Source organism: Paramisgurnus dabryanus, chromosome 19 (assembly GCF_030506205.2).
Source record: "Paramisgurnus dabryanus chromosome 19, PD_genome_1.1, whole genome shotgun sequence".
NCBI lineage: Eukaryota > Metazoa > Chordata > Actinopteri > Cypriniformes > Cobitidae > Paramisgurnus > Paramisgurnus dabryanus.
In genome coordinates, this window is record NC_133355.1 from 541,029 (window position 1) to 563,035 (window position 22,007).

The 22,007-nt window shown below is 36.4% G+C and overlaps 3 protein-coding genes across 8 annotated transcripts in view; 2 read left to right on the forward strand and 1 right to left on the reverse strand.

The window, feature by feature from the left end:
- Positions 1-70: 70 nt before the first annotated feature.
- meaf6 (MYST/Esa1-associated factor 6) lies at positions 71-5,733 on the reverse strand. Of its 2 annotated transcripts, XM_065285265.1 has the most exons (8): positions 5,593-5,733; positions 4,926-5,041; positions 4,759-4,846; positions 4,621-4,666; positions 4,296-4,485; positions 2,503-2,532; positions 2,166-2,199; positions 71-470 (listed from the first exon to the last, which is right to left on the reverse strand). In XM_065285265.1, the coding sequence occupies exons 1-8, from the start codon at positions 5,680-5,682 to the stop codon at positions 456-458; spliced, it is 609 nt and encodes a 202-aa protein (XP_065141337.1). In that variant the 5' UTR covers positions 5,683-5,733; the 3' UTR covers positions 71-455. The 2 variants fall into 2 exon arrangements, with proteins under 2 accessions (XP_065141337.1, XP_065141346.1); XM_065285274.1 differs by lacking the exon at positions 2,503-2,532.
- A 60-nt stretch (positions 5,734-5,793) lies between these two features.
- Positions 5,794-9,888, forward strand: stpg1 (sperm-tail PG-rich repeat containing 1). The gene is made up of 9 exons (XM_065285137.2): positions 5,794-6,684; positions 6,831-6,868; positions 6,963-7,069; positions 7,169-7,267; positions 7,369-7,548; positions 8,195-8,306; positions 9,020-9,188; positions 9,448-9,638; positions 9,742-9,888. The coding sequence occupies exons 2-9, from the start codon at positions 6,838-6,840 to the stop codon at positions 9,813-9,815; spliced, it is 963 nt and encodes a 320-aa protein (XP_065141209.1). The 5' UTR covers positions 5,794-6,684; positions 6,831-6,837; the 3' UTR covers positions 9,816-9,888.
- Positions 9,889-14,099: 4,211 nt separating this feature from the next.
- map7d1b (MAP7 domain containing 1b) overlaps positions 14,100-22,007 on the forward strand; it is a 44,333-nt gene continuing 36,425 nt past the window's right edge. For all 5 annotated transcript variants that reach the window (XM_065284842.2, XM_065284833.2, XM_065284849.2 and 2 more), the window contains exon 1: positions 14,100-14,450. In XM_065284842.2, the coding sequence (XP_065140914.1) occupies positions 14,384-14,450 (67 nt within the window). In that variant the 5' untranslated portion in view covers positions 14,100-14,383. The remainder of the gene's footprint in view (positions 14,451-22,007) is intronic.

Consider the following 22,007-nt stretch of genomic DNA (forward strand, 5'->3'; position numbering starts at 1 on the left):
CAACTAATGCTGATCTTTTGTAAAAACATAAAATTACTGTACAAATAATGGAAACATTTCAAACAAACAATTTTGTTATTTCACTTTTATTCAAAACAAGATGGTAAAAAACAACAGAAAAAAATGACAATGACTGACTTTTTTACATTAGCTATACAAAGAAAAAACAAAACTGACTGATATTCAAGAAAAATGAAAAGGTTTGGACTGATGCATCATCCATGTGACATCATAAATCACGTCCAGCATTATGAAACACAGCAGAGCTTAAAACTCACGTCTGCCAACACACATCATGCATGAACAGGTGGATCACAAAATGAAAATCACATGGGAGATTCACACAACGGTCAGTGTAGGAAAGATCTAGAAGTTCTGGACTGAAGCGAATCTGAAGATGAAGAACTTTGAGGTTTAGTTTTGTGCAGGTCTGCACACTGGCCTGCCCCGTTGAGTCAATTCGAGTAATCCTACAAAATAAATAAAACAATTACACAACATAAATCTTTGACTTATGGGCAAAAGATCAGGTTTAAAATGTGAATATTTCACATAAAACTCTCAAGAATTAAGCCATTGGCCCCCATTATAGATTCGGTATCATCAATCACAACTAAGGCGGCGGCTAACAATTCATTGTTGTCGTTTAATCTATAGATTATTTTCACTGGCTAAATAATACTTTGTTTAAACTTTAAAGGATTAGTCCATTTTCTTAAAAAAAAAATCCAGATAATTTACTCACCACCATGTCAACCAAAATGTTGGTGTCTTTTTATTTCTCGACTGAATAAAGAATGTTTTTTGAGGAAAACATTCCAGGATTTTTCTCATTTTAATGGACTTAAATGGACCCCAACACTTAACAGTTTTAATGCAGTTTAAAATTGCAGTTTCAAAGGACTCTAAACGATCTCAAACAAGGCATAAGGGATTTATCTAGCGAAACGATTGTCATTTTGGGCAAAAAAACTTCTCGTCTATCTCCGGTCCTGTGACTAGGCAAGCGCGACCTCACGTAATTGCGTAATGACATTGAAAGGTCACGTGTTACATATATGAAACGCACATTTGTGGACCAAGACATTAATTAGTATCACTCGACATACAACAACGTCGGAACGGTCCTCTTTCTCCACACTTGTAAACACTGGAGCGTAGTTTTGCATACGTCATCTGTGACCTCTTGACGTAATGACGTATTGCGTAAGGTCACACTGGCGCGTCACAGGACCGGAGATAGACGAGAAGTTGTGGTTTAAAAGTGCATATTTTTTATTTTTCTTGCCAAAAATGACAATCGTTTCGTTAGATAAGACCCTTATGCCTTGTTTGAGATCATTTAGAGTCCTTTGAAACTCCACTGAAACTGCGATTTTAAACTGCATTAAGTATTGGGGTCCATTAGAGTCCATTAAAATGAGAAAAATCCTGAAAAAATAATATCTTCTCGACTAAACAAAGACAGACATCAATATTTTGGATGACATGGTGGTGGTGAGTAAATTATCTGAATTTTTTTTTAAGAAAATTTGCCAAGAATTTATAAGTGCAAGTTCTAACATTATTATTTCAAACTTTTATTGAATCAATTCATTTCTAAAAAACATATGAACTTTCGCAGTATAAAAACAATGTGCCAGAATTAAAAACAAAAAAATCTTTCAGGCATCATGTACTAACGCCACATAAATTCTGTTGCAATAAATACATTATGAAGGCATTATGTAGTTATTAAAAAGCAAAGTCCAACATAAATACAGCCTAATAGAGGTAAATCTACATATCTACATATCTACATATCAGTGATATATATCAGGGGAGGAGCTCAAATTGCATTGCAGTGAAGGAATGTAAACATAAGGAATAAGGGAAGCCTTGCTAAAACAAAAAATAAAGTAGGCTGTATTGCCGAATGTGACTTTTATTAAAAATTTAAAATTCTTGGGGTTTACACACGTACACACAATTATGCACCATGTACAAATCAAAGTCTATACACAAAACAAAGTACCCATAATTACAGGTACATGCGTTATGTCATCTGTAAGCGTATTGCCTAAAATAAAATCCTCACCATGTGACATGCGACAATAATGTGATGCATTAACGCATTTCAACCAATATATTTAGGTTGGTCAGGATGCAAGTTCATCTAAACTTACCGCTCTTGGCTTCTTGTTCATCTTCATGTCAAATCTGTAATGGAAATAAATCAATTAAAATCTGCTTCACAATCAACAGATTAACCCCATAAACCTGTAGCAATCTCCGCATGCACTGACCCCAACTGCCCACCAACCCATCTATTAACACCATAGCATGCAACCTAAAACAAAAGCCAAACGAAAACAAAACAGAAGACACGTCTCCAAAAGATCAAGAAGCATCACGGCATACATCCGCTCGGCACGAGCAGCCCTACAGTAACAGACATGAAACGCGATAATGAAGAGAGACAGAAAGAAAAGGAGAGAGACAGAAAGAAAAATTCAGACTTACTCAAAGTCATAATCAAACATGCCAGAGGGGCTGAAGGGGGCAGCGTTAAAGAGGAAGAGAGCATCACAGGTTAGTACACTACACATCAATCCCACAGAGGAATAGTTAGGGTGGTTTACACTGTGAACCGGTCACAAGCTTAGTCCTAAATTACTATTCACTAAAGTACCCTAACTATAGCAAAAATGACCCGAGCTAGTTCTCATTTTGTATAGGACGACAATACTGCCTCCAGATAAGGCCAGAAAAATGCTTTTGATGATCAATCGTAGGTGAGCCGGGACACTAAAGCCGTGTGCACATTGCAAGATCTTGGCCTTGATTTTGTCATTCTAGACTATGCATTATTGAAATCATACAAGATTTCTGTTGTCGTACAGCAAAAAAAAATCAGTCTTTCATAGGGCCGCAAGATATATGGAAATTATCAAAAATATGTTTTCAGGACTGGAGGGACAGAGTGAGGCTTTCTTTTCAAAAAATGAACGTGAAACATGTATGTTGTTTAAATAATTTTCAATTTTTGAAATATATTTAAATTGATTTTACAAACTTAAAGCATTTTTATATTTCATATCACATTATTTAACAACTTATCCCATATTGCATTTTCCCTTTAATATCTTGTAGCCCTAGTCTTTGATGGCTTAGTGCGACTGATCACGACTGCCCAAGAACCTTAAAGGCATAGTTTGGCCAAAAATGATAATAAACCCATGATTTACTCACCCTCAAGCCATCCGAGATTATTAAAAAAAAAAAAATGTCCTAGCTATTCCAATTTTTATAAACCTTCTGATGGGCATCTATGCGGTTTGTCGTAAACATATCCATATTTAAAATTTTACACAAAAAATAACTAACTTCTGGTAACGCTGCCATCTGAGACGCCTCTGCATTCAAATGTTTCATGTTTGTAAAGTTTTAAATATGGAATTTTTTACGACAAAAATGCATGCATTACCCTCAGAAGGCCTTTATTTATTCCCCTGGAGCTGTTTGGATTTCTTTTGTGAAGGATGGATGCACAATCTTTGGGCTTGAAGGAGGTGGACCCGATATTCATACATTATACAGGGTTTCCCGCAGCACTTTGCAGTTCGGGTGGCCCGCCTAAGCTGGGAAACCCTACCGCCTTAACAAAGTCGTCCAAAAAAAATAAAACATTAGCTGCACAAAAGCCCATCAAGTGCATCTCGGAGAATAGCGCGGACGCATTATTTACATGCTACAGTAGTTACACTCCTTTAAGATAATTAACGAACAATAATATAATAATTATTAACTAATAAATTAACTAACACATTTTCTATGGGAAACCATGTTATAAAAATTGGAAGAGCTAGGGCATTTTCTAAAAAATAAAAAGTGATTGTCTGAAAAATAATAGACATATGCATCTCGGATGGCTTGAGGGTCATAGGTAATTATCATTTTTGTCCTAACTATCCCTTTAACCTTAGAAGACAAACAACGACAAACATGTGGCAGTGCAAAGTTTTGTATTAGTACTTTGAACATAAAAGAATGAAACGACGAATCAAACATTTAACGATTGAATCAAACTCAACATTCAGAATTAGAGGTTAATAAAATGATTCAGAAAGGAGAAGGTTGTAAATTAAAAGCCCTAGGATTTGTCTGGACCCCTGGGTGTTAGGATTTGAACATATCCAGACCCACACACTTTTTCGGTAGGAGGCGATAATGCTTCCAAAAGTTGTTTGCCATCCGCCATTAAAAAGGAAAGAAGAAGAAGAATGGACCCCTGGGGTGTGCTGGAGATCAGGTACCTGTGTCGGTTCTTATTCTTGCGTTTCTTGTGGCTGCTGTGGTGGCTTCCAGAAGAAGAAGAAGCAGCTTTCTGGGGTTTCAGGTCTTGCAGGGCTCCATCCGCTTCCTCTGTGTCCTCCTGGCTGGGCTCATTTTCCTGGTTCTGGAGATCAGGGGATGTGTCGCTCTCTGTTCCACTGCCTGGTTCACCTGGAACAATGAAACCTCATTATAAATCACCACTAAACAGTGACGACATAAACTTAATCTATACAATTTACAAACCTAAAAGCTGCCTAACTGAATGATATTTTGGGGAAAACACCAATGTAAAAAACAACTTACGCTTTTCGTTCATATGATCAGGAATTCCTCCAAGAGCACAAACGGCCTGTTTGACAATGCATAAAAAAACAATGTCATTCAGAACTACATACGAATTCAAATATATACCATTACTGTCATGGAGAATAAAATACAGACCGCCACTGATGTTACGGAGGATTTGCTGAAGAGACGTTCCGCTTCCTTAAACTTCCTGTTCCTCCGATCGGTCTTGCTGTTGGAATTCCTAAATCAGAAGAAGGCCGTTGGTCACCTGCACATCTTTGACATGTTCACATCATTAAAGCACATAAGTTCACACTCACTTCTGATTGGTCAAATATCTGTCCCATCCTCTGATGATGTTTCCATACATCTGAGTGTCCTCCAGGTAACTTCCTTCAAAAGCATAGATCTGTCTTTCCAAATTCACCAGGGTCTCCTGTTAACACCCAAAGAAAAGTCTGTAAGGTTTCATGTAAAGTGCAATAAAACAAAGCAGATATAGTGCATTATTAAAACACAGTTTGATTGTTTGTTTTGCTACCTGCATGTTTTTGTTATATTTGTAAAAGGGTTACTGTATATTGTCCATGCAAGCTTTAAATCATACATGACTTATGTATTTATTTTGCATGCACCAGTGACTGGTTTGTGTTGCTGTGTCTGTTTATAATATGAGCGGCGCGCGCCATAACAAAAGCCACTAGCGTAGTTAGCACAAACAGATATATAAACCATATATTTAATAAGTATTTTGGAAACTTAATTACAACTAGCCTAAACCAACACGTTTAGCCTCTAAACAAAAAAAAACCCAAATACATTTGTTTATATATTTATTATGTTTGTGTAACAGTTAGCGGGTTTGTTTAGTTTCGTGTTAGCATGCTAACGCAGATGCGGCAACTTGAGTCGATTTAAGCAACGTTTAGCACCACGTAGCGCCTACATTTTTAGAGTTTGTGGATAACTAAAAACCCGTATATTTACCGCAAGCTCTTGTTTTCTCTTGACCAGCTCGGAGAGCTCACGGCGGGTGTCTGGAATCTGCGGCGGAGTCGCTTTAGCGTGCATCGCCATGATTGAACTGAAACGCTCAATGACCGAGAAGGACCGAAGCGGAACATTAGACTGCAGTACCGAACGCGGCCTCCGATACGGCAGGGGGCGCTCGTGCCGTGTCAGAGCATCAATCTACCGCTAACTAGCGTCAAACCATTAGGATTTCCTTAAATGTATAAAGAACGTATGCCGAAATTAAAATGTTTTGTCGTGTCATTGTTATTATGCATGACTAACGTTACACACCAAACTTACACGAACTTGCCCTGTTTTATTTGCGTTTAGCTAACTGGGTAAATCATGCCATTCTTTACTCATGCGCTCAGGTCCGTTCTACCCAATGTTATATTTCTGTCCTTCCAAAATAACATGGCGCTCGAGATCCCGCGCATTCTCGTGATTTCTCGCGCGTTTTGTCAAAGCCAAGCTTTATTGGTACAATAGGTAACATTTAGAACATTCTGTGAATTAAATTCTGTCTCTTTTTATGAATACATAACTTAGTTCTGCACGTTTGGTTTTTGTTTAATATTCCCTATGTTAAACGTGGTGTTTTGGTTCATTTAATAAAGGTGGATTGTGGGGCATTTTTTTGCGTTTATGCACTTACAGCCAGTGGCCACTGGGCGGCGACAAAACACTGTTTTAAAATGTAAATATTTGATAAGCATATGATAGTAAAAATTAACGTTTAGTAGAAATAAAACTTTGAAATGGCATGAAAACGAAAGAGAAAAACAACCATTAAGTTAAAATTATTTAATATTTACGACTTCAATTTACTTACGAGACAAATTTATTTAAAACATGACTGCGCTAATTTATAGTTATTTATTTGATCTTTTTTTGTAATATTTTAGTGTATTATTTGATTCGTTAATGTAATTTATTGGTTTATGTAAACGAATTCCTCTGAACCCACGATTACAATAGCATTGCGTTTACAAGTTGCCATGACAACACAGAGTCAGCGCGAGACAAACTGCGTTCACCTGCAACAGCATGAAAACTACTGCACAGGTATTTCTTTCTTTCTTTCTTTCTTTCTTTCTTTCTTTCTTTCTTTCTTTCTTTCTTTCTTTCTTTCTTTCTTTCTTTCTTTCTTTCTTTCTTTCTTTCTTTCTTTCTTTCTTTCTTTCTCTCATAGTAAATTGCATGTTTTTTAGGAAAAGAATGGGTAAACTACTCAAAGGACGAGAAATAAGTAAGTGATTTTGCTTTAATATCCTAAAGCCCTTAGGTTTGTTCGGCTTTCATAATTCCATGTCTGTTCAGACTCATGTTGTTGTCATGTAAAGGTGAAGGATGTGCCTCCTCCATTCCTACAAAGTATCAAACAGTCATCATCAATAATGAAAAAAAGAAAGGATTTTCTTCACAGTCAAAGAGGTTTCAAGAGCACACGGTCAGTTTGTAATCAAATCCTGCCAAACAAACTACATTTAATGCTTATATGCTGAGTGTATCTTCTTCCATATAGATAATCTCATTTCTCTCTTATCAGATCGAGAACCCAGGACCCGGCTCATATTACTCACACATAACCACAGAGACCTGCAGTCCTTCATTCTCAAAAAGAGGAACAGGCAGCTTTGCTTCAAAGGTAAAATCATGATTAAGAGAATTCAGGTTTGCATAAAAGTTTTACAATTGCAGCTTAAGATCTGAAAACTGTGTTTTGCCATGTTTTTGTGTTTGGTTAAGGCTGCTCGAGTTCCCCGTAGCTTAAAGAGAGAAAACCCAGGGCCAGATGCTTATAACCTGCAGACGTCTTTCCTCCACCAATACGACTTTAACAGAGGAGAATCCAGAACGTTTCGCCTGCCAATCGCAGTGAAGAGAGAGACACCAAAAATACAAAATCCTGCACCAAATCAATATCACGTATGTGTGACGCTGTTGACATCACTGTAGATCACTTTGTGTTTTTATATATAAACTTCTAATAATACTATAGAGATGTTAACAAAATAGATTTGACCCTGGACCTATAAGGCACACGCCTAGCTATATTTTTACCAAAAGTCAACAATACATTATAATGCTCATAATTATAGATTTTTATTTTATGCCAAAACTCATTAGGATATTAAAGGCGGGGTGCATGATTTTTTAAAACACTTTGGAAAAAGGAGTCGGGCCGAGTACCAAAACACACTTGTAGCCAATCAGCAGTAAGGGGCGTGTCTACTAAACAACATCGTTGCCTGGGTTGTGTATAAGTGGGGCGGGTGACGGGTCTATCAAAAGAAGGTCCAGATTCTATTGGGGTAGGGGCATGTTTGTTTAGGTGATTTCAAATGTCAACATTGGCTTTCAGAGATCATGCACCCCGCCTTTAAGTAAAAATCATGTCCATGAATATTTTTTGTACATTTTCTACTGTATATATATATATACTGTTTTTGTACATATAGGGTCAATTACAAACTATGTTATTTGCTTATTTGTTTTGCTTGTTTATTTATAAATAAATACATTTTTTGTTTATTCATTGTTTTATGAATGGTTTCGTGTTTTACGTTGTCAGGTGTCTTATACCAGCGTGGACAGAGATACAACAGTTTCGGCACGGTGTGCATTTCTCTCTAAAACGAAACGAAGCCCCAGCTTGCCTAACAACTGTAAAGGACCTTCGCCCTGTGAGTAATTTTAATCCAAATAATACAAAGCTCAAGATGCTATTCATTCTTTCTAAGAATATTGTCAACACCTCAGTAAATATCCCTTTTAAACACACATATATTTGCAAACAAACAAACATTGTTGTGTATCATTAAGCATTACGTGTGAATATTTGTTTACAGTTGTACATAATTATAGATGCTGAACAGAAAGCATTACAGGTTGACTTTGCAGAGGCATGAGACATACATTACTGTTATTATGCCATTCTTATGCTATAATCAATCAAATAGGCTCAGTCATCATATAAAACCCAACATCATTTGGAAACAGAATACATAAGCTTTCAATTGATGTAAGGTTTGTTAGGATAGGACAACAAATATCTAAATATTTAGAAAATTGTCTTTAAAGTTGTCCAAATGAAGTTCTTAGCAACACATATTACTAATGATAAAAACATTTTTGACCGTAGGAAATTTTCAAAATATCTTCACAGAACATAATCTTTACTTAATATCCTAATGATTTTTGGCATAAGAATAGTATTTATGACCCATACAATGCATTTTGGGCTTTTGCGGCAAATATACCCGTGCGACTTATTACTGGCTTTGTGGTCCAGGGTCACATGTTATTATGTCATTAATTATAGATGTATTTTTATTTATTCATATTTGGTTTAATAGATTTGTCTATATGACTTCTTCCATGTATCTTTGTTCTTAAGGCCACTATAACGTGAATGATGTTTTGGTCCAGACGTCTCCTAAAGTTCCTTTCTCCTGTTTTAAATCCACCACCGCTCGGGTCCAACCACCAACGAGGAATGACAACCCAGGTCCCGGGACCTACAGGCCCTATCAAACTCCTGAACCTGTGAAGAGAACCGTTCTACCGTATGTCTTCATTCAAGATTAAAGATAAAGGCTTTTATTTGCTAAATGTTTAAAGCACAAAACATATTAGTTATTCTGAAACCCATCTATAAAGCAATGTTTTCAAGAATGAATAAACCTGTGACGTAATGTTGAAAGGGGTATACGAACCTAAAGATCCCTATAGTCTGGTTTCAGCTTAAATTGTCATCTGTCAAATCTTTACATTTATTTTCACATCTTGGTATATTTATTATAATCATTATAATTATCCGTGCAGAAGGAGATGTTATTTGGGATTGTCAGCACCTCCTCTGATTCCTGCTAAAGATCCACCCCTTCCCGGCCCAGGACATTATGATGTAGTCAAGTACCACGGTCCAGTTAAATATCCGGTGTCCAGCGCCGTCTTTCTGTCTGGGACACACAGATGTTTACAAGAGAGTACAGAAGAGGAACTACCTGGGCCAGGTAACATTTACTTCATCTCTAAAAAACACCTGCATAACATTTTTATGTGTTTGTAGACCTTTAATGTGGTTAATAAGGAGTTTAACACATTTCTTCCTCTCAGGTTACTATGAACCCAAGGTCCTTTCAAAGACATCGTTTTTGTACAATCCTGCAAAAAACTGGATACCGGCATAAAGTCATGTCAAAAGAGAGATACTAGTAAAAATAAAAAATGTGCATGTTTAGATTTTTTACAAAGCCCTATGAATGGAGATTATATAAGTCAAACATATATTTTGTGTAATTACTGTAATAAAAATGAATGTTTTATTAATCACCTATAAAAAGGAGCTGTATAACAATATCTCATGCTTTTTGTTGCATTAAAATTCACTCATGATTGCACAAATATGTAATATATCTCTTATTCACCAAAGCATTACAAGATGCACAGTTTTTTTTATCAGTTTATGTTTCCTGGGTTCTGCTAACTCAATGCTCTACCACTCAGCATTTGAACAAGTGGCTTAACTAAAATCTAAACACGTCCAGTTGCTTTTAATCAGCTTCCAAATTCTGTCATGAACAAATGAAAGTCTGACAAGCTTTTTTTATGGTCCGAACAGCTGAAGGCCAACGCATACACTGCTGAGATTCATCGATATCTAATCTTAGACCTGCTGAACTTACATTACAGTTAAAATGTTGAATTGAGTGATGTGTTTCAGCTGATCCTGGGTCAGTGACGTCTTTTAGGGTAAGAGCAGCTGTTGTAGGACTAATGGAGGGTGTGGAGATGTTTAGATCATCTGAACAATGTGGGAGTTTTTCATTGATGTTTAAATGTCCTCAATGACTTCAGTAAATTAACTCTGCTTAAGTTCATATAATCAAATTTATGATGATAATTTAATGCCTGCTAAAGTTAAAGTCAAACAAAGGTGTTTTCAAAGTTTATAATGTAACAACATAGCAGATTTGGTATTTAGATGCTTGCTCGTGCAAAGGTCTCCTCCATAATGCCATGGGTTTAGTTATTAGGGTATTGCTGGTAGTTGCTGTGTCGTAAGCAAATTACTAAGCCGATTGTTGTGGTGGTTTCTTATACTGAACCAAGTGTTTAGAGTCCACACTTAGATAGTTATAGGTCTATATTATATGACAGCTAAGGTTTAGTAAATGTATTACAGCCTTAAAATATAGTTTTCATTCATTCAGGCCTCCTTTAAGATTTTTAATGTGTGAGATGAGTGAAATTATGTGCAGTGGATGAAACATTTAAAATAGAGCGCAGAAATAAGAGACAGATGATTCAGAATGTGTGTTGCCTGTTGGTGAGATCTCAAACCCTTCAGCTGTTCTGACCATCAGCAGCTGTGAATGGATTCAAATGCTGACCTCACCATTGTCTGATACTGATACAGATTTATCTGGGAAGAATTTCATGCTGATACCCAGAGGAAGTGCTTTTATCGATGAAATGCAATGAAAGTGTTTTAATGGAGATTCAAGACAACTAAATACGACATGCTTTAAAGGTATAGTTCACCCTAAAATGAATATCAGCCCATATTTTACCCACCCTCAAGCAATTGAATGGCATTGGATAGTGCCCCAACTCATCAATCTCATGAACATGTGTACAGCTGTAGTTTATAAAATTCGAAATATAAATGTTTTCTTACAAAAAACATTTGCTTCACCTCGGAAGACATCTAATGATGGATGGATGCGCTTTGTTGGGCTTTAACCCTGGAGAACCCAAGAACCTTTCGATTAGCAGCAATTAATATTAGCCAAATTTGACCCATGGGTTCTCCATGGTTAAAAATGGGGCACTTTCCAATGCCTTTATAAAGTTGAAAAGCACCATAATATTACTTAAAGGGGACATATCATGAAAATCTGTTTTTTCATGTTTAAGTGCTATAATTGTGTCCCCAGTGCGTCTATCAAGAAAATGTGAAGAAAAAAAACTGAGACAACTAAATACCCCATGCTTTAAAGGGAAAGTTTACCCCAGAATGAAAATTAGCCCATATTTTACCCACCCTCAAGCAACTGAATGGCATTGGATAGTGCCCCAACTCATCAATCTCATGATTTTGCATACAGTCGTAGTTTATAAAGTTTGAAAATAAATGTTTCCTTACAAAAAATGATCACTTCACCTCGGAAGACATCTGGATGGATGCGCTTTATGGGGCTTTAAAAATGGGGCACTATCCAATGCCATTATAAAGCTGAAAAGAGCCACAATTTTACTTAAAGGGGACAAATCACAAACATCTGTTTTTTTTTCATGTTTAAGTGCTATAATTGTGTCCCCAGTGCGTCTATCAAGAAAATGTGAAGAAAAAAACTGAGACAACTAAATACCCCATGCTTTAAAGGAAAAATGTTCACCCCAGAATGAAAATTAGCCCATATTTTACCCACCCTCAAGCAATTGAATGGTATTGGATAGTGCCCCAACTCATCAATCTCATGATTTTGCATACAGCCGTAGTTTATAAAGTTTGAAAACAAATGTTTCCTTACAAAAACCGATCGCTTCACCTCGGAAGACATCTAATGATGGATGGATGCGCTTTATGGGGGTTTAAAAATGGGGCACTATCCAATGCCACTATAAAGCTGAAAAGAGCCACAATTTTACTTAAAGGGGACATATCATAATAATCTGATTTTTTATGTTTAAGTGCTATAATTGTGTCCCCAGTGATTCCATCAACCTTGAAAATGTGAAAAACCAACCCAGTAACTAAGACAACTACATACCCCATGCTTTAAATGGAAAGTTCACCCCAGAATGAAAATTAGCCCATATTTTAGTGACCCTCAAGCAATTGAATGGCATTGGATAATGCCCCATCCCATCAATCTTATGAACATTTGAAATATAATAGTTTGAAATATAAATGTTTCCTTACAAAAAACATTCGCTTCATCTTGGAAGACACCTAATGATGGATAGATGTGCTTTAAAAATGGCCATTATAAAGCTGAAAAGAGCCACAATATTACTTAAAGGGGACATATCATGAAAATCTGATTTTTTTATGTTTAAGTGCTATAATTGTGTCCCCAGTGATTCCATCAACCTTGAAAATGTGAAAAAAAACTAAAACAACTAAATGCACCATGCTTTAAAGGGAAAGTTCACCCCAAAATGAAAATGAGCCCATTTTTAGACACGCTCAAGCAATTGAATGGCACTGGATAGTGCCCCAACTCAACAATCTCATGAACATGTGTACAGTTTATAAAGTTGGAAATATAAATGTGTCCTCTACAAAAACCAGTTGTTTAACCTCTGAAGACATATGGGGCACTTTAAAAATGGGGCACTATCCAATGCCATTATAAAACTGAAAAGTCATACATCAAGGATAAATTGGGGGTGAGTAAAACATGGGCTATTAAATTTTCATTTTGGAGTGAACTATCCTTGGCTAATGCTCACCTTTAAAGTCTTTACAATGCACATCTGTTAATCTCTATAGCAGCGAGACATAACAGAGGTGATTTTAGGTATACAGTGTGCGTACTAACTGTGCCAACATGCACCCTCAGGCCTCTCTGCTGTAAAGATCTCAATTGTTTAACTCATGACTGATTGGATCTACATTTTTCTCAAAAGACCTGCAAGCACCAGTCTGAGTAAACTCGCCACCTGACTGCATTGCATGTAGTTTGTTGACCCTGGTTTAGTTTTTATCTCCTTTAGCTGTACTGTAAGAAATATTTATGGATTATGGGTTTAAAACCCTGCTGAATGTACTGCAGTGTTGTTGGCTGTGTTACTGTACAGTGCTACAGTACCAGATGGCTCATTTGCTTCGTGCTGCTATAATGGCCTGATTTCAACCCTTAAACACTCCAGTTAAAGTATTAACTAAGACCGGACTATGCTGGCTTGTTTACATTGTTTACACACAGCACAGTCCAGAAACAACCATAATGATTTTTATGTTTTAAGATGGTGAGGGTCAATGCTGCTGTCTCTTTTTTAGTATGCTGAGGAGAAAGCACACAGCCAGACAAAGATCGACCATTTATGAAACCTTAATTTTTAAAAGTATATGTTTACATCCAGTCATGTCGTTAAATAAAGCGACGGACACTGTATTGGTGAATATTAAATGATTTGAAATGAAGTAGTTTTCTATTTGGACACATTAAAATACGTGTAGCTCGCATCATAACTGAAGTCCATCCTTCTGCTGCAGATTCAGCTCTTAGGATAAACAGGGGGAGCTGTGCTGCACAAAACTTACAAAACACTTCCTCTTACCCAGCCTGAATGATTAAAACACATTTACACGCTACTTATAAACCAATTTCATCACATAAACAAGAAACAGGTTATTTCGATATTAAGAAAATAACGCGAAAGGTGAAAACGTTGTATTGGTAACCCCCGCCGGGTGAAATGGTACAGTCCGGTGGATCGGCAGGGAGCGTCCCGCATACATCGCCTGTGTATTCCGTAAGCGGCTCGTCTGCTATGGGCAGGGCCTCAGACCCGAGCCCCTCAATTTTCCTTCTCTACCCGTATTCAGCTTTTCACAGATTAACTGATATCACCCATTTCTGGAAATAGAGACGACAACTCTTCGTACATCAGATTAAATCAATCATTTTTAACGCATCTGGTTGTTGCTGAAGAAATTTAAAGGGCCACCCCATTCGGGTGTGTGTGCGTGATCTTGGAGTTCCTCTTTTTTCGGACCCTGTGATGGAATGACTGACTGCAAACTATGAACAAAATGGAGAACATGACACTGGAGAGCAGTTTTGAAGAAAAACTGACACTGTCAGAAAAAGGTATGTCAGATTAAATGAATTAAAGCGTCCACGAATGCGTGGAAAGCCCCTCGGTTGAACACACGGGTGGTCCAAGGGCGCATACTGCGTGCGATATATCATCTGTAGGCTATACAGATTTTCAAATGCGACAAGGACTTTTTTTAAAGATTCTCGAGGTTTGCTTTATCTTGGTATTTTTTTATGATTGTATTGTATTCATATAATGAATATAGTGGTTTATAGTGGTTGTTTTTGTGCCACCTGTCATTAGAAAACAATAAGCAGCGGCCGGGTTGCGCATGACCTGGATAACGGTTTACGCATTTCTATGGACAGTATTTATACTGGGAAGAATTCTAATTTGTTATCTATATATTTGTATTTGTAGTTTTGTTTATTTGGTCATATCAGTATTGCAAAACAACACTGGTGCGTGTTCACATGTAATTAATGGTTTAAGCGCAGCACCAGTATGCGCAAAACACGTCTATGCGCAGCCCTAATAACCTGTTAAACATCTATCACAAAACCCCACAGGATTTTAATTAGTGCTGTGATATATCAGGCTGGTACTCATCGATATCTTGTGACTGTGCTGTTTTTGCAAATGTCAAAAATACATTTGGCACTGGCATGACAGGCATGCGCGTAACTGTAAAGTGTGCTTCATTAATATCACATATCAGATTTTGATTTATTTTAGATATTCTTCTTATTTTACATTGCTGATGTTGTCTTATGGTTAAAGATGTCTAATTTCCCAAAAAAGCGTGACTTCTACGATCACTGTGTCCTTGAGAAAGCCATCTAACCTAGCCTGATACAGAGAAACTGTCTCTGTATATTGTGTTGTAAGTTATTGTAGATAAAATAGTCTACTAAATGAAAAATTGACTAATACATCTTTACATTTTTTATTTTATACCTTTATAAATATATACTGTAAAGGCAAGGTCAAATGCTTATTCTGGTGCATGATCGAAGACAAACTATGTAGTCAGTAGATCAGTATGTTGCTCAGACATCGTCCAACAATCATCTCGCAAGATATCCTGTCTGTCAGCATTTGTAGACTAATGAATTTCAATCCATCTCAGGCTGATGTAAACAGATACAGGCTACACTTCCGAGACCCTAAAATGTAATAGACAAAAGTATGAGAGCTTTAAACAACCTCTTCATCACTGACACCAATGTGAAATTAGAGAGGCTGTCTTGTAGCCCGAGGCTCATATACAGAGAGAGACAGACAGACAGGCCAGAGCATCCTCTGTACGGCAACATTGATAGCTTTGTAGTGAATGTTTTGGGCGCTGCACCAAGATTCTCCAAGACTGAACTTGTTCAAAGGGACAGTGTTTACCCATCACAGATCAGACAACACTGATCTCTCTTCAACGACTCAAAATTGATGAATCAGATTTTCTCCATGGAAGACAGTTTTTGCCTTTTTATGTGGGGCAATAAGATTTAAAAACTTTACTTTGTACTTAAAAAAGATCTACAACAGTGGTGTCCAAACATTTTCCTACCAAGGGCCAAAAATGAAACCAGACTGATGGCCGTGGTCCGAAAGTAAATGTCGCTGTGTTAAAATTAAAATTGCCCTGATATCCTGATTTATAATTTTCTAATATTTAAAAAATAAATAAGCAAACATTACTCAGTTTATGCATAACTAATGCAGTTTTATTTTCAAAGGTAAAAAAAGTATTTTTAGTGTCATGATCAGTTTCGGGATGCATGCTATACACCTTCAAGTATGCATGTACATTTAAAGAAATTATTCACTTTAATTCTTTGCGTTTAATTTTAATTTACATTTTTGTAATGTACAAATACTTTTTGTTACATTTTAGAAAAAGTGTACCTGTGTCAATGGCGTTTATCCTTTTTCCTTATCTCACGTGCCATGACGGGCCAAATTAAAGGTCACTGGGGGCCAACTTTGGCTTGCGGACCCTAGTTTGGGAAGCTCTGATCTACAATAACTACATGTACATATAGTTTTATAGTATCATATTATTTACTCTGTATATACTGTAAATAGCTATCTGATCTCACAGGAATTCGTACATATTTATGAGTTGGCTTAATCGTATGAAGTGAATCAAACAAAACATACAATTATTAGAAAAAACTATAATGAGACCCCATTCCTAACCCTGCTCCTAAACCCAGCGTCACAGGGGCAAAAGCAAATCATACAATAATGTACAAAATTTGGTTGAACGAATTCATGTAATTTAAGTCATTTAGGAACCATTTGTGGACATGTGACAATCAGATTTCCATTGATGTATGGTTTGTAAGGATAGGACAATATTTGGCAGAGATACAACTATTTGAAATGTTGGAGTCTGAGGTGACAAAAAAATCTAAATATTGAGAAAATCGCTTTTAAAGTTGACCAAATGAAGTCCTCAGCAACACATATTACAAACGATAAATACTTTTTTATATATTTACAGTAGGAGATGTACAAAACATTTTCATGGAACATGATATTTACTTTATATCCTAATGATTTTTGGCATAAAAAATCTACAATTTCGACCCATGCATTGTATTTTTGACTATTTCTACATATATACCGGGCTTCTTATGACTGGTTTTTTGGTCCATGCTCACATTTTTGTTGTATAAATCATTTTTGTTTCCTGTGGGCTATTGTTAATCTATTGGTCTTCTTTGTGTTAGTCATCTTATAAATGGATGTCGCACACAAAGTCGACGATGACAACATTTTTCCTGCTTTCTTCTAAGAATCCTTGAAGGGTTGGAAACTTCAATATCTGGCCAGCGTTGCCAGCTCAGCAGACTGAGTAGGATTCTTGCGACGGTTTTCATATTTTTGTAAAGCCTCCTAACAATAATATTGCACAACAGTATGCAGAAGGCCAACTTATAAAGCATGTTTCTATCTGCCTACATTAAAACCCAAAGTTTAAATCAACGCCTACAGAGATTCCAGTGGTAATTGTAATGATATCCAAATCTATAAATCTTACAAACTCTTGTCATAACCAATACAGGCCTTGCCCTTCTAAACATAGATCCTAAAAACAATATTTCTACTTCTGCTTTCAATGGAAAATATGTCTCACATAGTCGTCGCTTTAGTGCTATTTGATGTTGCCAGGATTGAGGTCGTTGGTGTCATCTGCAAGTAATGGTGACTATTTTGAAAGCTATCATGTGCAAGTAGAGTCAGTAATGATACTGAATGACTTCTGTTTTTAGAGAAATCTTTAAGAGATTTATAAAAGAGGTTGAGGAACAGTGAAAAGGTTTTATTTGAAAATAAGATGCATGGCCAGAAATCTGAAATTGATGTGGGTGGAAGAGAAACAACATGAGAGGAAAAGACGAGAGCTAGAGAGCCGGGTTTGTGATCCAGAATATATGCTTAAAGGTGAAACAATATCATTAGTTAATAACAAACGTATTTACGTCATACATTGGTAATGTGTTTTATTTCTGATTCAATCCTTTGTTATATGACCTGTATCTGGAGGTTATATATGACCATTACTGCATATCAGTGGCGTCTGGTGACTTCTCTCTCTCGAGGGGTGCAAATTCAAAAAAATGTGTTTGGCATTTTGTGTGTGGCTTGTCATGTCAAAATATGTGTTCGGTGCATCATGTGAACATATGTGCATAATGCATCATCAAAAGAGATGCTTACGTTCACAAAACACTCGCAAGACACTAACTTAACACATAACTCTGATAACACATGAGATTAAGCAAGTATCTGGCAAACCCCTTTGAAGCGTCTGCGCCAGGCACATATTTTGACATGACGCACCATGCACATCGGTTCACATGAAATGCCGAACACATATTTTGACATGACGAGCTAAATACATGAAGACTGTTGCATATTAAGGTCACCATGAAACGGAAGTAGCGTTTGACGTCTTTTCTGACGTATTCCTATCGATAAGGAAGCTCACAGATATATCATTTGTAAAAATACCACATTATTCCAAAACAATGTTTTTCTTTTCAATTTCATTTAGACTTTAAAGTGGGCATGAAATCAATATGGACCCTATTTACTTTATTGGTCTCATCACAGAGACCTCTTATCTTTTAGCAAGCCCCCTCCAACTCACATATATAATGTCCACTTTCACAATCCTGTTACTTTCTGATGGATGGATAATAAAATCAAATCCGCCAGACATTCTTCTTTATCAAATATCCTGCTTCACTTGTAAATTCATTAGATTACAGAAGTATATTTGACTTTAGCAACCCAGTGTTTCATGTTGACCAGAGAACTAAATAAGAAAGTAAGACCACTAGCTTTTGTAGTTTATAACCACATCAAGCTCTGCAAGGACACCTGGATATCAGAATGACCTGCCGGTCTCATTCAGATACTAATAATATCAGACATATCACTAACCTCTAAACAACCTCGGGCAGGAATATAAAAGCGCTGGAGTCATTTGAAGTGGGAGCCAGCAGATCTGCTGTTCTTTCTACTGCACTTTTCCCCAAAGTTCAAAATGATGGTAACAGCTGAAGTGTTAGGCCTTTAAGGCTTTATGTCTTAATGCACAATTACGATTTGATGACTATATCATATTTTTTGGACAACCCACTTACATAATTTAAAAGCAACTCGATATTACACTAAAGATTTGGCGAAGCAGTTGAGGATAGAAATATTGACCCTAGCTTGTTACAAAGCAAAGCAGCATTGCCAGGTCAGCGGTGTTGCAGGATTTCTTCATATCGTTCAAGCTGCATGCTCAATGTCAAGCACTTTTTCTTCATACAATGCGAGCTGCACATTTATCAGGCGCGAAAAGCTTGTTTAAAAATGCGTTGCCAGGTGTGCGGCTTTTTAGTGGAGTTTTTAACTTTTTCCGCAGGTTCATGTTTTTCTACTGGTTAGATATGGAAGGATTTGGTTCATTAGTTTTTGTTATTTTTGAATGGCTTTTGGGCTTTTTTTATGCGAATCTGGCAACCATGACAGGACTATGACTGAAGCAAAAGCGCAAAAGAACGCTGGTTAATAAAAGTTAAATTTTGTCCTTTAATATAAGTTAGTTTGTATTTGTTTAATTGTTGTTTTGTTTTCCTAAAAATATTAATGAACCACAAGCTAAGCATCTGTTTTAAAGTAAGCGGGAAATCCTGTTTTTTATTAATGTAACAACGCATGTATAGCACTTTTATATCATATGGATTATTTCTTTGTTAATAATCAACAATTTTACAGGTGAATACCCTAATTTAGTGTCTATAATAAGTGAAAATTCTAAAAAATAAATCTAAAAAATATTTAAATATTTTATTATAGTAAATATTACTGTAAATATCGTAAATACTGTATTTGTTTTTAATTGGATTAGTCGATTTAATAACAAATAATAATCGTCTGATTAATCGATAATGAAAATAATCATTAGTTGCAACCCTACACATAAGTTGACATCATTTGCCAACATTGCTTTTAAATGACGTACAATGCGTCTTGACATGGGAATATTCGATCTTTCCCCTTACATTGCATGTATGTCTGATTCATATCTGATTTTTAAATATGAATGAGATCTGAGAATATTTTTAAGGCTTAAGGTTTAAGGTTCATTAGTTGTTGTTATTTTTGAATGGCTTTTGGGCTTGTTTTTTATGCGAATCTGGCAACCACGACAGGACAATAACTGAAGCAAAAGCGCAAAAGAACGCTGGTTAATAAAAGTTTAATTTTGTCCTTTAATATAAGTTAGTTTGTATTTGTTTAATTGTTGTAACATGGAAAGCAGTGTTATAGTCACAAAAATTTTGATTAATTTATTTGTGTCCATGGCACGAAATTTAGCTTTTCGTGTCAGTTGCACAAATTTCTATAAATGGTTTTTCATGTCAGTGGCACAACTTTTTTTTTCGTGTCATTTTATGTATAGTTTTCTCATTGTTTTTTCCTATTTTCTTACCATTGTCGCTTGGGGTTAGAATCACTTTCTGTTACATTTTTAGACATCCTAACCCAAACCCCAACTCCAGACGAGAATAGTTTGAAAAGCAGAAGAAAAACATGTAGAAACAAATACATAAAAGTACATCCTAACCCAAACCCCAAATCTAACCCCAACCCCAAGCGACAATCATTTAAAAATAGGGGGGAAAAATGAGAAAATAAAATGACACAAAAAAAGTCGTGCCAAGGCCACGATAAACAATTTTTATAAATTCGTGCTGAATGACACGAAATAGACATTCGTGCTCAAAAGCTGAATTTGAGATCATGTTGTATCGAAATCTGCACTTTTCCTGCTACACATGGGTCATATCCGTGCTGTGTAAATGCGCCCTAAATCATTTCTTTTTAAACTGACAGTGTGAACCTTAAATCGTTGTGATTTCATCTTAATGTAGTTCTGCTCACACTTTGTTAATGAGGTGTGATGTCTGCAGAAATCAGTTTTTGTCTGCACCCTGAATCGGTCCAGTGGCTGTCATGTAAACAAAGCGAGAAGTTGTCTGGTTCAATCACGTCTTCGCTGTGCACATGGTTGCACAATGACTATGTTTTGGCAGCAGGAAAACAGAGGAAATGTGTCTCGATCTTACGTAAGTGGGGTGTGGGAATTCTTTTGGTGTTGGAAGTTGAAACATGAAAAAACAGGATCTCCTCAATGCACTAAAGAGTTTAATGTACAATGTGTAATATACTGTATCTGCATGATCTAAAAATGAGGTCAAACTATGAATAATATCTACATAATGCATTTTATTGTTTGTCTAGTTTGAGAATGAGTCATTAAATATGCAAATTTATGCAGGATTTTGTTCTCTGTAATTACAAAGTTTTACATACCAGCAGTTTGAGTTTTAGCGTTTGGCATTTATTAAGGCATAACAGTTTTATTTTCGCTATGTTTTACAGAAAAAAATGAATTGGAATATTAGATGAATCATCTAAACAGAAAGTCTATATAAAAGTGTATAGAAATGTCTGAGATTGTTTTTGCTACTTAATTTCAGTACTGTTCTCTGGATTGTGTTCTGGACGTTTACAGCAGCGGTCTGCGGTCGTTGTTTATTTTTGACATCTTCTCTTAAGGTGCTCCTGTGGTCTCAGGAAGGAAGTAAGATCATTGTGGTTGGGTTAGTGAGATTCCAGTGGGCTTGGACCGTATTTGCAAGACAAAATCAACAAAATAGGGTTGTCTTATGAGTTGAAAATATTAGCATGCAATGCGATAAAAAATATTTATTTGCGACTCATTGAGTTTCTAAATTGAGTGTCCATTAGTACAGTATTTAACAGTAAAATACTGGAGGCCAGGATGTAAAGGGATTATACCACAGTTAAGGGTAAGGACACACCAAACCAACGACAATAAAGTAGCGCCAACGAAAGCATGCTGTGGGGTCGACTCACATTGGCTATGGGTTGGCTGCATCTGGGTCCAAAGTTGCCTCGACTCGTCGCTTCGTTTTTTCTTCTAGTGCAATGGTTAGCTAAGCCGAGCAGCCAATCAGGATGATCCGACTCTCATAGTGCGGTCACACCAGACGTGGTAAAGAGTGGCAAGCGCAAAT